The sequence below is a fragment of the Natator depressus genome, chromosome 3, assembly GCF_965152275.1.
Source record: "Natator depressus isolate rNatDep1 chromosome 3, rNatDep2.hap1, whole genome shotgun sequence".
Classification (NCBI taxonomy): domain Eukaryota; kingdom Metazoa; phylum Chordata; order Testudines; family Cheloniidae; genus Natator; species Natator depressus.
The window spans coordinates 46,921,135-46,937,449 of record NC_134236.1 but is presented as its reverse complement, the minus strand read 5'-3'; the positions used below and the strand labels follow the sequence as shown (position 1 = coordinate 46,937,449).

The window sequence follows — 16,315 nt, the reverse complement described above, 5'->3', positions numbered from 1 at the left end:
AGGGAAAGAGGGGAGGTACGGGGAGAGACCGACTGACTGACCGACCACCCCAGAATAGCCAATAGCTCAGTATTCAGAAAACTCACCTAGGATATTAGACTCACATTGAAGTCCTGCTCTGCCTGAGTGCTATAACCATCAGCCAAATGACTATTCTGGGCTAAGTCAAAAGGTGTAATATTCATTCCATTGTGGATCAAAATAAAATCTTGAAAGCTCAATTTTTTTTTTTTTTTTACAAAACAATTTTTGTTTTCTAGTCAGTTCTGACAATTTTTGCTCTAAAATGCAATATATCTTTAACTTAATGCTCTTAACTTTAACTCTCCAGCAGACCTGTACCTGTTTAGACACTCTCAGTTACTAATAGGAGCAACTAGGATTTTTAGGATATTTAGGATATTGGACCCTCCCACCTGTACAATATTAAATTTAGAGGTTGAAGGGGATGTAAATCCAACCCACCAATATTCATAATGTTTGTTTTCATGCATTGACATTGTATAGTGCTAATGCTGCATTGTCCAAAATAAATTCAGGATCTTTTAATTAATTTGACCTACAGGCTAGGCATAGCAGATGCTGCAATACTGAGTCCAGTTCTGTGTGCCATATTTTGAGAATGATGTGGTTGAATTGGAGAGAGTACAGAGGAGAGCTACAAAAATGATAAAGGGTTTAGAATACCTGACCCAGAAGGCAAGGTTTAAAAAAACTTGGAAAAAGAATAATGAGGGGGGAAACCTGAGAACAGTCTTCAGATATGGGAAGGATTATTATAATGAGGATGGTGATCACCTGTTTTCCATATCCATTGAAAATAGGAAGCACTGGAATAGATTTCCAAGTGAGTTGTGGAATCTCCATCATTGGAGGCTCTAAGAACAGGTTAGCCAAACACCTGCCAGATATGGTCTAGGTATACTTGGTCCTACCCCAGTGCTGGTGGCTGGCCTAGATGACCTCTCAAGGTCCTTTTTAGCCCCACATTTCTATGATTCAAAGTGAGACAGGCCTCTGAGGACTGGGACGGCTGTGAAGATAGTGGGACAGATGGTAACTCTGCCTTGGGTGTTCATGGATTGTGGGGGCAGTCATCTGAGCTTTTTATGGGAGAATACTCATAACTAAATTAAGAAAATGGAAAAGCTTTAAGGAACAATCAGCCTGATAGCTAATTGCCCCAGCAATGTGTACTAATCCTTAAGAGAAACATGATGGGTGAGGTAATAGCTCTTATTGGACTAACTGCTGTTGGTGAGAGAGACAAGTGTTTGAGCTACACAGAGCTCTTGTTCTGTATGGGAAACCTACTCGGAGTGTCACAGCTAAATACAAGGTGGAAGAGATTGATTAGCATAAGTAGTTAACACATATTTTAAGGGAACATTCAAGGTGAAGAGGCCCTTTATACCCCTCCAGTCATAGGGGGGAAAGGGAGCAGGGGATGGGAGGAGGCACCTGAGCAGGGGAGTTGTTAGTGGGTTACAGATTGTTGTAATAAGCCATAAATCCAGTGTCTCTATTCAGGCCATGATTTTTAGTTTCTAGCAAAATTATGAATTTAAGCTCCCAGACTTATCTTTTGAAAGTGTTATGCAGGTTGATTTCTGGGGGAAGGACTTGACATCCAAGTGTGTGGGCTGGGAGCTCTTGCTATTAATATAATAGCCTGGGACCAACACGGCTACAACAACATTATATACTAATCCTTACACCTATTAAGCCCACTCTGGGCTTTTACCCATGTTCTACCACTGGTGAAAAAGTGGGAATTGTGTGTCTGAAAAAGTCTAATGTAGACACTGTTAGTGGCCCAGTGCCCCGCCACCCTCAACCTCATCCTTTAACTTTTAAAAAATGTTTGCTGTTTTTTGCAATTAGGGATTTCTGTTTATTTGCTCCTTTGTATTCTGGTTTCTCAGCAGCTCTAGTATCTCTGCCTAACTGCATATTGGACCCGATTTGCCTCTCTCTCACACAGTTTGACAATGGTGTAACTCCACTGCCTTCAAAGGCAGTTTCTCTACTTTATACTAACGCAAAGGGAGAATTGTGCATTAAGACTGTGTTGGACTGACCCAAAATTTTGTTGCACCATATGCAAAGTAAAGTGTGGAGACCTTCGTGATTTCTGTAACTGGCTTAGTGGACTTTTGGGGGAAGGGCTTGACGACCAGATGTCTGGGCTGGGAGCTCTCACTATTAATATAGTTAAAAGAGGGAGAATTTTGGCAGCTGCAGGGAGTTGCAGCATTTTATATTTATTCCACTCCACTAAGGAGGAATGATAAGTAGGGAAGGGGTAGTTTTGGGCTGAGGGGGTTGCAACACCATGAGTACCCTAACAATGCATTTTGCTCTCCATCTGGACACTTGGCACTTGCCTAGGGTTAGATCAGACACTAAGCCATAACTTGCTCTGTGATATCACTATTAGTGGAACATTCAATTATTTTCAAAGGAGGGGGGCATGAACAAATGTATATTTAGACTTTATCAAAACAGAATTTCAAAGTTTGGAGTTTCAGAGTAACAGCCGTGTTAGTCTGTACTCGTAAAAAGAAAAAAGAAAAGGAGTGCCACCTAGTGGCAGCAAAACCATATGCTCGGTTTGCAATGGCTGAGGTCAGAAAAGAGCAGAGAGGGCAGTGTCCACTGCTGGATTGCAGCAGAGGATTAAAACAGGACAATGCCAATTTACAAGTTGTGTATTGTAAACACATTTCTTTGCCAATAACGTCATTATTAAAAATAAATAAATGTAATCTTTCTATCAGTCACTGTTGATGCTGGCTGTTCACTTTCTGCACTTCTCTCAGCTTGGCCAATCAAATATCAAGGAAAACAGTCTCACTCTCAGGTCCTCAGTATGTAATGTTTGGGCTGTAAACAATCTAGGGGGGTATTTAGTTGTTTAAAACCAATATATGGATGGAAACATTTCTATTAGGTTGTATTTAACTAGATAGTAGGGTGACTGCTCTTCTTATTTTCCATCTAGGTCCTCCTCGCTCCTGTATCTGAGTGCTTCCTGTGCATTAATTGAGTTGCAGAACACCTCTGTGTGGTAGAGAAGTATTATCATCTTCATTTGACAATGGAATAGCGAGGCAGGAAGATTAAATGGTGTTCCCAAGGTCACACAAAAAGTCTATGGCAGAGCTGCCTCCAGATTCCCAGTCCAGCAACTTAATCACAAAATCGCCCTTCTTTTCAAATACACAATGTCCCATGACCTATATCTTTTAAGGCTTGATACATGTGAATAGGTGAAAAGTATGTTTTCAAATGCAATTATCTTTCAATTTGTGATTTTTGCTATAAACACTGTGTAATAGTGTTCCTTAAAACTAAGCTTTATCCTTTATTTCCTTGAAATATAGCTGGTTACCCTTTTGACAGTGTCCCTTTTAAAGAACACATTTAGACCTTTTCTGACTGTGTATGGGTTAGGGTAAAGGGTTCCTAAAGGAATTTCAAACAACCTAGACATCTAAAACTATCTTGGGCTAAATCGTACAAAACCAGCAACATGTATTCATGTCCAAAGACTCCATTTAATGGTAGCTTCCAGCTTTTCTGTCCCCGCTGAAGCAACAGAATTGCTATTCCTCAGGATGGACTAGCAATTTTGAATTGATTTTAAAGGCTCAATTAGGGGCTACATAACAGCCCCATGGCTAAATTCCCAACAAGATAAAAGTTTACAGCATAGCATTAACTGCTCTCTTTCTTTTAGGTCAACTCTTGTGTAAGAGGTTATTTTACCTTGAAAAGCAGCCAGATTTATCCCGAGGCAGCAAAGCTGCCATTCAGAATTAAATGGAACCTGGAAAGTACTACTAAGTTAAAATTCAGATTTAATTACACACATTATTAACCTTATTAAAGTAGACCTAATTTCAAAAATCTTACTGCTCACTTGTTTTTAGGGTTTTCGCATATTTTCTCCACTTGGGCAATGAAAATAAATAGTCTAGTCAGTTTTACTTTTGTTTAGTCAGTTTAATCATTTTCATGTCCTCTTGCACTGGTGAGCTGTTGCAAATGTTGTACTTACATACATTGCACGGGAATATTTTTTGGTGGGGTTTTTTTGTTTTGTTTTTTATCAAAACTGATTCCACTGAAACTTTTTTTAAAATTATGTATCCATTTCTATTGCTATTCTGTTGCTTGCTTTTAAAATTTTGAAAGTGGGCCAAAGTAGACTTGATAATGCTCCCTTTAAAATGTTTTCATATTGATTTTTTTTTTAATTGACTCAATACAGGATCTATGGTGCATCCAATTTCAGAAAGCTTTTGCCTTTTAATGCGATAAATTTGATTGGTACATAATAGTTGAATTAGCTTTTGCAATAAGTGTAATATTTTATGTACAGGAAGTAACACTTAGCACTACTACTCAATGCTTAACATTTCACAAAGCACTATTCATATGTTAACTAATTAACCCTTGCACCATCCACTGAAGCAGGGTAACATTGCATATTTTCCAAATGGAGAAACTGAGACAAAAGGATGGGATCTTCAGAAGAACTCCGCACTGGCCTAATTCATATCACATTACTTCCCAACAGTAAGTGGCAGAGCTAAGAATTTAGAAGTACCTAGGCCTGAATCCATAAAAGGCCTTAGGTGTTGTGATGCAGAGCATTGCAATGCCAGCTAGGTACTAGAAAAATCACAGGGACACCACTGCAATCCACAAAGCCTGAGGTAGGGACCTAAGAATGCAAGCCACAAAGCCAGTGTGCAAAGTGGGAGCTGCCGTAGGCAGCCACAGGGAAATGTGCACAAAAGGGATGTGCCCTTACTCCCACTTCTGACATGAAGAGAGGTACCTAAGTCTGAACTAGTGATCCATGAAGTGGGGGAAGATGGACACTTCACTGCCTAAATTGTGTGTAGGGCCTGAACTAGTAGGCTAGCTATATCTACAACAGCTAGGGACAGGCTGATGCAGGATGCCCAGTGGTTAGTGCACTCACCTAGGATGTGGGAGACTCAGTTCAAGCCCCCCTTCCACCTGATAAGGAGAAACTATCCTTTCAACAGGGATCTGCCACCTCTCAGGCGAAGGCTCTAACCACTGGACTATGAACTATTCTACCGTGGGTTTCTTCAATCTCTCCTATCAACATTGTTCCACTTAAATTAAATATTAATTGAGCCATCATGAATGACTCTACAATGAAGTGCAGTGGTGCCTAAAAATCTGGGGATTAGGCACCCAAACACTTTTATGGATTTGGGCCCTAAAGTGGAGTCCTGTGCCCTAGCCATTAGAACACACTATCTCTACGCGCTAAAGCAGTGGTTCACAAACATTAGCAACCCAAGGACACCCATTTTGATTTAAAATTTTTCATGGACCTCCACGCCCCACACTCAGCCCCAGTCCTGTCCCCACCCCACCTCTTCCTGTCCCTGCTCCAACCCTGCCCCTCCTCTTCGCTGCCTCTTTCCATCCCTCCCTCTGCTCCTTCCCCTCCTGCCCAGCGCCTCCTGCATGCTGCTGAACAGCTGTTCCCTGCTGTGCAGGAGGTGCTGGGAGGAGTAGTTGAGGAAGAATGGAGGAGCTGATCAGCAGGGCCCACAGACCCCCTGGAGTACTCTCATGGACCCCCACGGGTCTGCAAACCAGTTTGAGAAACACTGCTCTAATGGATACAAAGTATGGTGACTGTATAACAGAGTGGGACCACTAATTCATTTTATTCTCTATTAGATCTGTCAGAAATAGGTGGGGGGGGGGGGGGGGAAAGCACTATGCAGCAAACTGTGGACAACCGGAGAACTTTCTCTAACATGTTTGAGTTTACCTATCAGGTCAACCAGTTGAGATTCAGTCTTTGCCCCCTGTGGTAAAGCATTAAGTATAAGCTTCCAGGCACTATAAAAATCCAGGCTCTTGTTCCTTTCTTGAGGAGAATCTTTTTGTGGACTAAATGCTGAAAAGCATAGATTTCCTTTAAGATATTGAATGTGGGTGTCACTGATCCAACCCATAATGATATATTCATAGGCACATGCAACAAAATGTTCATTATCATTGTTATAACTGTCCTCCCTCTGTTTGTTACACCCACTTATCACATCTTGTCTTAATTCAGCTGGAAAGCCCACTGGGGGATGGCCCCTGTCTGGATGCTACAGATGTATAAGTAAACTTGAAAACCACATGTCCCTTCAGCATGTGGACTACATTTACTATTGTCCCTAACTGCTTATTTAACACATGAAGCCTTGAGGGCCAACTATTTTGAAATACTAGATGTAAGAGCATATTGCCTTAATAGCTGGAGACCACACCATGGGATGTCAGAAATCTGTAGACAGTCAATAACATTATTGATGGGCTGAGTAAAAATACAGGACCAAACAGTCAGTATCTTTGCTCGAGTCACATATATACTTTAAATTCTAGCATGTGAACAAATATTAGTAGCCTTTGTTGCTGGCAAACCACCTTGACCTTCCCATATTACTAAATGGGGTGTAGCGGAGGCAGTACACGCCATTTCCCAGCTAGATGAAGAGAAGGGTCCTGGGGTTTCCTTAGTATGGAAAAAATGAGAACCTCTGCTGTAAAGTTGCACTAGTGATTAGATTCTGAAACTACACCAGGCTGTGGTTACTGTGCAACAGGACATATGCCAGCCTTGAAATTACCCCCAGACTTAAGCCTCAGAAATGTATGTATACAAGAAATCTAACAAACAAAAGATCAGAAGCAGCAGGTAAATGTCAGATACAGTGTTTTTAAAGCCTCAGACTGTAAGCCTCAGATTGCTTTTATTGTACAGGCTAAAGACTCAAATAGGGTTAGGTTACATACGTTATTACACAGAGCATATGTGCATCAAGCTTGAAGTATCACTAGGCTTCCAAATCAAGAACTATTGAATGTCACCTAAATAAAAAGTTGGTATCATCTTTAACCTTTTTCATACAAGTCAAACTGATATTTCTTTATGTACAGATAGCACTTGCGGACCAGTTAATCAAAAAATCAGAGCTTTAACCATAACCCCTACAATGGATAACTTCATAACAGGCACTCCTAGTTTATGTACTGGACAGAACTTCATTATCTTGAAGACCAAAAACCGAGATTTTAAAGCAACTGATATTTTTACTTCTCTCAATCATAGTGTAACACAATGTCCTCCTGACTGAATATAGCGTATTGTAGTCGCCTTACTGAATGCAGAATGTTTTACTATGTGAAAAAAAGTTAGTGACTTATGGGTACATTAAGAAATAGCAATTAATTGTTTGCAAAATGCTAATTTATTGATGTATTTTAACTGTGTAGCTCCATGCAAGGGTACACTTTACAAATTATGGAAGAAGTAAAGTTCTTTCAACAGCTTTTTTTGTATTTGCATCCTCTTTAATTCGTAGTCAGTATTTTAAAATGAGTTGTTCATAAGGTAAACTTATAAAGAATTACTTTTAAGAAAAGAAATCTTATATGAATCTAGCAGAACAAAAACATTTAGAAGCTTTAGTTGTTTGAGAACGCAAAGTACGTATTTATCATAAGCAGCATACAATATCTGCATCAAACCCCCAAGTTATATATGCAGGAGAAGCCGCATACAGTACCTGCATGAAAAATCCAAGGAACATATTTCAGGTACACATGGTACCTGAAAATCTGTAGCATCCCCAGAAATTAACTTAATAAGAATGACAAATGCCCACTGAATTTACAGTTTCTGTAGCAGAGCTAGATGAAGAATTAACAGCAAAATACAAACATGTTTGAGGGAGCCCTGTTCTCATTTGCAAAATTAAATCTGTACAGTGCGTACTCAAATTCAGCACACTAGTGACATCTGCACTATGACACCACCCCAGCAGAACCATGCACTACAGGAGCCCTTCCCTAGACCACAGAGGAGAAAGCCAGCCATTTTCCCCTTGTGGCTGGCTTACACATCCTGACAGTGGTCTGCCACCCTGAGATAGCAGGCTCTAATGGGCTGGTATAAAGATCAGATAACAATTATGGTGCAGTATCACCATGGTTTGGCTGAATTTTATGGTTGAACTTCACACTTTTTCAGGTTTCTTTGCACTTAATTTGTCATTTCTTAAAAGCAAACAAAATACATTTACTTTAAAAGAAATTTATTTTCTCAAGTCACACACAGTTTTAAACAGATGTAGGACAACTTATTTCACATTTTGAGCCTTCACCAGAGCACGCACACACTAAGTCACATGTACAGTAAGTGTTTTTCTATTACAATTCTTCCTGGACTGAGATATCATTAAGGTGCATAGGCAGATGAAGACTCGCATTTTAGAGAGAATGGTTCATAAATCTGTATGAAAAATGACATGTAAAAACTTTTCATGTTATCAAAGTCTTTTCACAACATAAATGTGTTTAAAACAATTCGTAAGCTTGATTTCAAAACAACAAAAACCCAGCCACCCTAAATCAAATAGAACATATTACCAGTATATATTCTTCCAAAAAAGATTCCCAGAACTTTAAAATAAGTTTCAAATATATACAGATTTATAACTTAAGTGCTCATTTGCTCTAATCTTTTATTCATGCAAGAGTTGCAACAGGAGAGATGTTTCTTACAGAGGCTTTTCTGAAAATGCAGTAAAACTCTTCACTCGTGCAAAGAACAAAGGGGTGTACATCTTGTCAATGTCAAAAGCAGAGACTGCAGTCTCACCAGTAGATCTACAAAGAATGTTACAAAAGTGAGTTACATTCATCAAATATAAACTGCCATTTAAATCCTTCAATCCTGTATTCAGGCGAGTGATTAGGAGTAATCCAGTATTTTCATAATGCGAAGTGTGCACAAAGCCACAGACACACAAGCTAACCTTGTATATATAATGCCACTTCATGTTGAAAGTACGACTTGTATTTTGGCTATTAATAAAATTATCACGATAAGCAATGGCACTCCACACTGAATTATACTTTCTTCTCCTGTTATAGGATTCAGAATTTGGAATACAAGGAGGAGGATATTGCACTAGTAAAGAAGCCAGAGGTAGGAATGTTTAAAGTTAAAAATACCATCTTTGCATGCTTCAGTGAGAATCATTAATCTATACTACAGTAAATATCTTATTAGCCTATTTAATGCTCATAGGGTTAGATTCCCAGTTATGTTCTCTAGCACATGAGGCTAGCCTCCTGACCTATACAGATTGATTTGTGCAACACTGTTGTTCTGCACCAGTATGAAATTTGCCTTTTGGCGGAAGTTAGGCATAAGGGCTATGCACCATGTAAGCCCTGTTTGGAGGGTTTAATTGGGAGCTAAATAGTGTGTAGCCACTGTGCTGTCCAACAAGTGAACAACTCCAAGAAAACACGTCACAGTGTAAGAGTTACTATCTTCAAGGATAAATCAGGTTGAAAATATCAACTACTTAACTTCCCTGAAGTGGGATTCCCCCCCCACACACACACACACCATGGAGACAATCATTCTGCTCATTCATGATAAACTGCAGGCTCACCGCACTAAGAATTGGTCCCTACACAAAACCTGAGCAGAAAACCTATACATGGGGAAGTATGGAAAGAGCTGGGGGGCATCATTCAGCATCAGGAACATCTGAGTAGCCAAGCTATGGCTACTGCTACTGTAGTCAATAGGCAAGAGTAGTGACCACAGCCCTCTGTGCCCCCACAACTTGAAAGTCTGCGTTAGTGGGTATACCACTGGCCATCTGCCCATATCTCTCACAGCCAGACATAGTAGTTGGGCACATTACTCCACAGCACACAGGGGGTTGGAGAGTATCCTTGCAGAGGCTCTTTGCAGCATACCCTGCTTTTAAAGATTCACAAGCCCAAAGAAAAGAAAAGGAGTAGCTCTAGAGAGCAGAGGTTTTCCAAAACCTCTTTACTAGGAACAAAAATATTTCTGCTTAGGATCGCCGAGTACAGTAGATCAAATACTATTCACAAATCTTACTAAACTGCAAAAACTCCATGCCTTCATGTTAGGATATTTTCCCATACTTGACACATTGCCAAAAAGTAGTGATCCTGTAAGTTCTTAGAATGCTAACAAAATGCCAAACCAAGACCGTAATTATTTTATTTTAAAGTCATTTGTTTAAACCACAAAACTTAGCACATTTTATCATTGGATAGATGACATTTCCTGCCTTATTATAAGCAAACATCTTTCCTTGCTCTTGTTCTCAGTTTATTAACTTACTTGTAAGTTATGTTACAAGAATGATGTATCCAAACAAGCTTGTTGAATCTCTGGCGGCCACTGGAACACAGCTGTAGTCCTACATGAAAACTGTGCTCTGTTTCTTGTACAGAAACACGGCGGAAATACCTGTATTTGTGGTAGTCAACTGGTTTCTGTACAATGAACACAAAGTTTAGTGACACACAAAGAACATACAGCACTACCATGGTTTACCATAACATTTTAAATAAGTGTGAGTACAGATCCTGAAACAGCTAAAACTCCATGCCTTCATACATTGCCAAAAAGTAGTGATCCTTTAAGTTCTTAGAAGGAAAGAGTGATAATAAAATGCCAAACCAAGACCATAATTATTTTATTTTCAAGTCATTTGTTTAAGCCTAAGAACTCTTAACACGTTTTACCACTTCCTTATTTAGTACACATCCTACACTATGTCTCATACATAGGAAACACTAGAATTAAGTAGTAATATTACTTGAAAAATTGTTTAACTTATACCAAGATACACATGGAGCAGGCTTTCATGGAAAATAAAATTTCTCAAACTCATATAGGGTTTGAGAAAAACTGAGACTAAGTCAGCTAGATGTACAACACCACAACCCTTGTAATTACTCTGACGCTACTTACTATAGGTGTATCTTTTTTTGTGCAACATCTGTTGTTGCAAGTTAAATTCTTGACCAGGTATTCATTATTTAGATTCATTTATTTAATGCTGCAGAAATAAGTTTCATACAGATGAAAGGTGATGTCATAAAAAGGTCTTTACTGCTCCTCCCACCTTTTTTCTTCTTCTTCTGGCTTAATTCTCATGCCACCATCTTGTGAGCTAGGGAATACACATCTCTTTTTAAATTTAGCAAGGCTATTATAAATTAACAGGCCTTGTGTAGCAATCAAGCTTGGGGAACAGTTGGCAGAAGAGGGCTTATTGGGGGAGAAAATGGTGTCTAAGTGCGAACAAAGTCATCTTACAGCAAACAAATAGATCTGGCACGATATGTTGATGCAGAGAGACAGCTTTCTTGCTTCAGAAAGTAATATATTTTTGGAAGGAGACAAGTAAGTTGTTATATTTTACAAGTGCTCTAATGTGTGGTAATTTATCTGACATCACTTCACGCACCAAGTCTTTGGTACAGTCACATCTCCATATGCTCTTTAAAGACACAATTGTGGGGAAGCCTTAAAAAAAAAATCCCACTCTCCTTACCCTCTTGGTCTCTTATTTCTCTGTATTTTATTTTGGTACCTACCTCTTCTTTCTTCTTCATTAATACAGCAAATACTTTGGTTTGATTGTCCGTATCCTGGGAGAGGCGATAATGGCCAAGCAAGATTGCATCAGTTCTGGAAAGTTAAAGGGAGGTGTCAAGCATGTACTGTTAAGGATACTAGTTTTTATCTACGTTACAAAAACACCTAAGCATTAAGAATGACAATAGTTGTAAGATCTGTTTTTCCTTCCTTTACTGATTTTTGGACCAGGGAATATTTCTGTGTTTTGTAAAGCATCAGGCCTGTTATTGGTGATGAATTATAATGTTGTTCATAACATTTTTTTTTTAGTATTTCTCTTAGGTAGGACAGAGTAGACCAGCTAGTCAGTTTTTTACCCAATTTCTAGTTATTTTCACTTTCAAATTCTTATGCAATTGCTCAAAACTGCATTTTTTGGGGGAAATGCAAACACGTTTCCACAATAATTTAACAAGTTCCTGGGAACATTTCAAGGAGGAAACATCCTCCTTGACTCAGAGAAACTAATATATTTCCTTGATTCCTTCAACTCCTTCCTAAACGTTCACTTCTGTTCAGACAGCCTTTCACTGTTTGCCCTCTTTTCCTACTTCCTTGCCTTTCTTGGGGAAGAAGAAGAAGAAAAAAAAAAAAAAGAAATCCTGAAATTACATGACCAACAGTGCATGTCTCTTATATCTATTCACTCTGAGTTTGTCCAGACATTGTCCAAGGTCTTGATCTTACAATCAGATGTCTGATTCCAGAATCAGGGTCTTAAATTGTAAGGTCCCTTGAAGCATGGACTCAGTCTTGTATTTCCCTGTAAAGAACTATGAATATCTGTGGCACAATAGAAACAATAAATGATGTTTCTTTTGATCTTTTTACTAATCCTAAATTTAGAGGCTAACATGAGTGAAAACATGGTTAAGCACTAGAATAAATTGGTTAAGCACTGGAATAAATTGCCTAGGAAGGTTGTGGAATCTCCATCATTGGGGATTTTTAAGAGCAGGCTGGACAAACACCTGTCAGGGATGGTCTACGAAGTCCTGCCTTGAACGCAGGGGACTGGACTAGATGATCTTTCGAGGTTCCTTCCAGTTCTATGATTCTACGAAAAGCGTCCTTTTTCTGCAGGGTAAAAAACGGAGTGATGCAGACAAATGTGCAGTTTCAACATACCTTGCATTTTTAGTCCGTAAACGAGGAACAATAGATTGAGGATCCTCAGGAGTTGTTAGCATCATTACTTGACCGTCTGGGAAGAATCTCATGTATCTGCAAAAATACAATTATACAATAAAAACCTGGAAAAAGTAGTAGACATTCTATGTTTTCCCATGGGAGCCCTTCACAGAAAGGTGTAGCATTACAGGTGTTAATTCCAAGCATTTAAAAACAGATTTTTACATGTTTTCAAAAACATAGAAACAGCTCATCAGAAACCAGAAGACCTGGTCTGGGAGACCACATGACCAAACTATGCAGACTTTTGCAAGAGCACAGAAGTTAAGAACTTTTGTTCAGAGGAGGAATACAGGAAAGGAGCTACTGACCAGAAGTCAAGATGAACCTTATATAAACTTTGGGAATCTTCTTCCTACCCAGTATTCACTGAGATAAATGTAATTAGCTCATAACTCTCATTAATCTGAAGAAGTCTGTTTGATAGTGCTTCTCTACCGTAAGTATCAGATTTGAGATGCTAAGATCAGATACCAAATCTAGAAAGACAGGCTGATACTTTCCAGATCATATGAATGATCATGAGATTGACAAGTATCCTGTAGCTCATTTTAGACTCAGGAGGGGACAGCAGAGTAGAACAATTAGTTATATGAATAATGGAATGGAAAGGCTAAGAAAGGCAGTGAATGAGTAATTCGAAAGAGTTCAAAGGCGCATTTTAAAAACCAGCCTTTAAATCTACTTGCTTGGTTATGAGTAAATTTAAAGGCAATTTTTATTTAATCTCATTTTTTCTTTCTGAGCACTACTTTGATGGACACAAAGGAAGGAATGATTTGGGGAGAGGGAGAAATCTGTGGCATCTTTAAAGCTCCAGTTTTATTGACAAGAGCAAAAGGTGCAACTGAGGAGGAAAATTAGTTTCTAAACCTATCTCTATTGACCAGATCTAACTGTATTCCTTATGGCCTTGATCCTGGAAATACTTACACCCAAGTAACTTTACACACTAAGTAGTTCCCCTCAGCTCAACTGAACTATTAAGTGTTTGCAGTATTGAGATCTGTATTTGAATGAACAGTACTTGGAGAGAGGGGGGAAATACTTCCCTCACTCAGTTTACTACAGTTCTACCTGTAATATTCCACTTGGTGCCATGCCCTATAGAAACCATCAAGAGACTGCTCTCCTTGACGTATGTATGTTGTCTTGCTGATATACACACCTACAGAAAAGAAGCAAATAAGAAAATAAGTACCTAAAAATGTAAGCATCTTTTAAAAGTGCATAAACATACAAGATTAAAAATTATGGCTGTATAGGTTTTCAGCTACATTTTTATTACCTAAAGAGGAGGAAGAAGTTTCTTTTAAAGATGACTGCATATTCAAAACCAAACTGAATTCAGATAAGGCCTAATATTTGTGGCACTATATAATTGGACAGAAATAAAAGATTATGCAACTTTTTTCTGGCAAAATCATACATAACAATGAAGACATCTGTTTCCAAAAAATACTCCTTACCATCAAATCGAACACGGGGCCTTTCCAGAAACATTTCTCTCCAGGAGGTATAAGGAACAAGTTTATTACAGCTTCTGCCCCAAACCCTCAAACAGGCTTGATGCCAGATTTCAGGATCCCTAGTGAAGATATAAAAGCAAAAGCCACAGCTTTACTGTACCTTGCTGAACTCCAATATCAAGGCACAAAAGACAAGTGGGGAACTTTTAACAACGTAGTGGTAGATGGGATCTGGATAGAGTTAAAGGCACTTTTCTTAGACTGCTCAATTACTAAATTATTAAGCCACATAGAACTTGGAATCATTGAGGAGCTAGAAAGCCATTTTCTCATCACGAAGTACAACATATGACGCAGTGACAATACAGCACAGAACTTTCTCTCTGTGGCAACCTGGCATTGCTCTGTGATGTCTACATGGTGAACAAAGTCACGCGATTATTATTTTAGGACTCCTCAACTCCATTTTACAATATGTCCTCTCTTTTGTGACAAAAGCTACTCCTTGTTTGTAAACATCATTCAAATATTACCGAAACATATTAGCTTATATTAGACTAATAGCTTCTATCTATACAGACATTTACACCACAGTCATTGGTGTATTCGGGCACCTGATTAGTATTATCAGGAGTTTAACATGGGACTACTCATTAATAAGGAGAGCAGGATTTAGCCCAATATATAGATTTAACAGCCTAAAAGCAAAAACATATTCTTAACACAGAATATCCTCTATGGATTCACTATCAGTCTTTATATACCAATGCTAATACCACCAACCTCTTATGTAGTGCTTTTTTATCAGCAGATCTCAAAGCACTTCACAAAGGAGGTCAATATCATTATTCCCATTTTACAGATGGGGAAAGTGAGGCACAGGGAAACAAAAAGACTGGGTCACGGTCACCAACAGGCCAATGGCAGAGGCAGGAATAGAATCTAGGGATCCTAGTCCCAGTACAGCACTCATCCACTAGGCAGCATTTTTACACACAATATTGTATTTTTTGGCAATTTTAACTGTTTATACAGCAATATACAGTCTCTGCTCACGTTGCTAAGGTAAATTTAAACTGTATTCTCAAGAAAAATGACAATTTTGATTAAGATAAGTGCCATCAGGAATTTTTAAATTTCCACACGACTTTTTCTACCTAAATAAATGTCTACACCTATAATCTTATACTTGTAACCAGTTTAAAGACTAAGTTGAAGAAAAGCTCCTTGTTCTCCACCCAAAAGAACAGAAGGTGAATATCTCATTCTATGGATAAAGTTTCAATTATACCTGGCACAAATGTAAAATCCTCTACAGACCAGAGATAGCTGCTCTAATGATCTTAGGTCCAGATCACTGGAAACCACCCATCGAAAAATGTACATTAGCACTTCCATAGGCAGCACTGTGAACAGAAAATAATTAAGTGATCACATGGTAACATGACAATAATCAAAGAAATTATTTCCCTGATCCTATTTTTGATAGCTACCAAAATCCTGTTCTTCATAGGAAATTAGAGAACAAGTTTGACTGGAAATAGTCAACCAAAAATCTTACATAAAAATACATGATACACTATAAAAAAAACTTCACATAATATACAAATGTAAAGACATAACATGGTAACAAAATATTTTTTAGATGTGGTCTTAAAGACTACACATCTACATCTCTTTTCAGAGCACAACAGGTATATCATTGATTTTATGACAATTATTTCTCCAGCGGCTTTAATATATAGAGTTCTTTGTGCACATCACACATGTAAAGTAACATTTTATTTCTTAAACAACGTTTTATATCTTGCGTGGAAGCCAAGCTGTGATGTACTCTGACTTCAAAAGCTAAGCAGGTTCAGGCAATTCAGCACTTGGATGGGACACCACTAGGAACATGTATAACCTGCAGGAAGTAGTGCTGGTGAATCAATACTGTATCACTCCTCCCTCTGTCAGTACTGAGCCAATAGGACCCAGGTGTCAGATGGCATGGTACTGGTGAGGACCCTTTCCAATGACGTAAAAAATAAATACATCAAGATCCTGACCAAAGTTACCGACAAGATACTGAGATACTAGGAAAATTCTCGTAAGAGTAAAGGTAGAGTAAGAAAAT

At 38.6% G+C, this 16,315-nt stretch overlaps 1 protein-coding gene across 5 annotated transcripts in view; it reads right to left on the bottom strand.

Moving 5' to 3' along the window:
- Nucleotides 1-6,852: 6,852 nt before the first annotated feature.
- FBXO9 (F-box protein 9) overlaps nt 6,853-16,315 on the bottom strand; it is a 40,998-nt gene continuing 31,535 nt past the window's right edge. For 3 of the 5 annotated variants that reach the window (XM_074947798.1, XM_074947799.1, XM_074947800.1), the window contains exons 7-13: nt 15,488-15,602; nt 14,197-14,315; nt 13,805-13,895; nt 12,665-12,760; nt 11,494-11,587; nt 10,229-10,383; nt 6,857-8,721 (exon numbers count right to left, since the gene is read on the bottom strand). In XM_074947798.1, the coding sequence (XP_074803899.1) occupies nt 8,613-8,721; nt 10,229-10,383; nt 11,494-11,587; nt 12,665-12,760; nt 13,805-13,895; nt 14,197-14,315; nt 15,488-15,602 (779 nt within the window). In that variant the 3' untranslated portion in view covers nt 6,857-8,612. Of the gene's footprint in view, nt 8,722-10,228; nt 10,384-11,493; nt 11,588-12,664; nt 12,761-13,804; nt 13,896-14,196; nt 14,316-15,487; nt 15,603-16,315 lie in introns of all 5 variants that reach the window. The other 2 variants (XM_074947801.1, XM_074947802.1) reach the window with 2 other exon arrangements.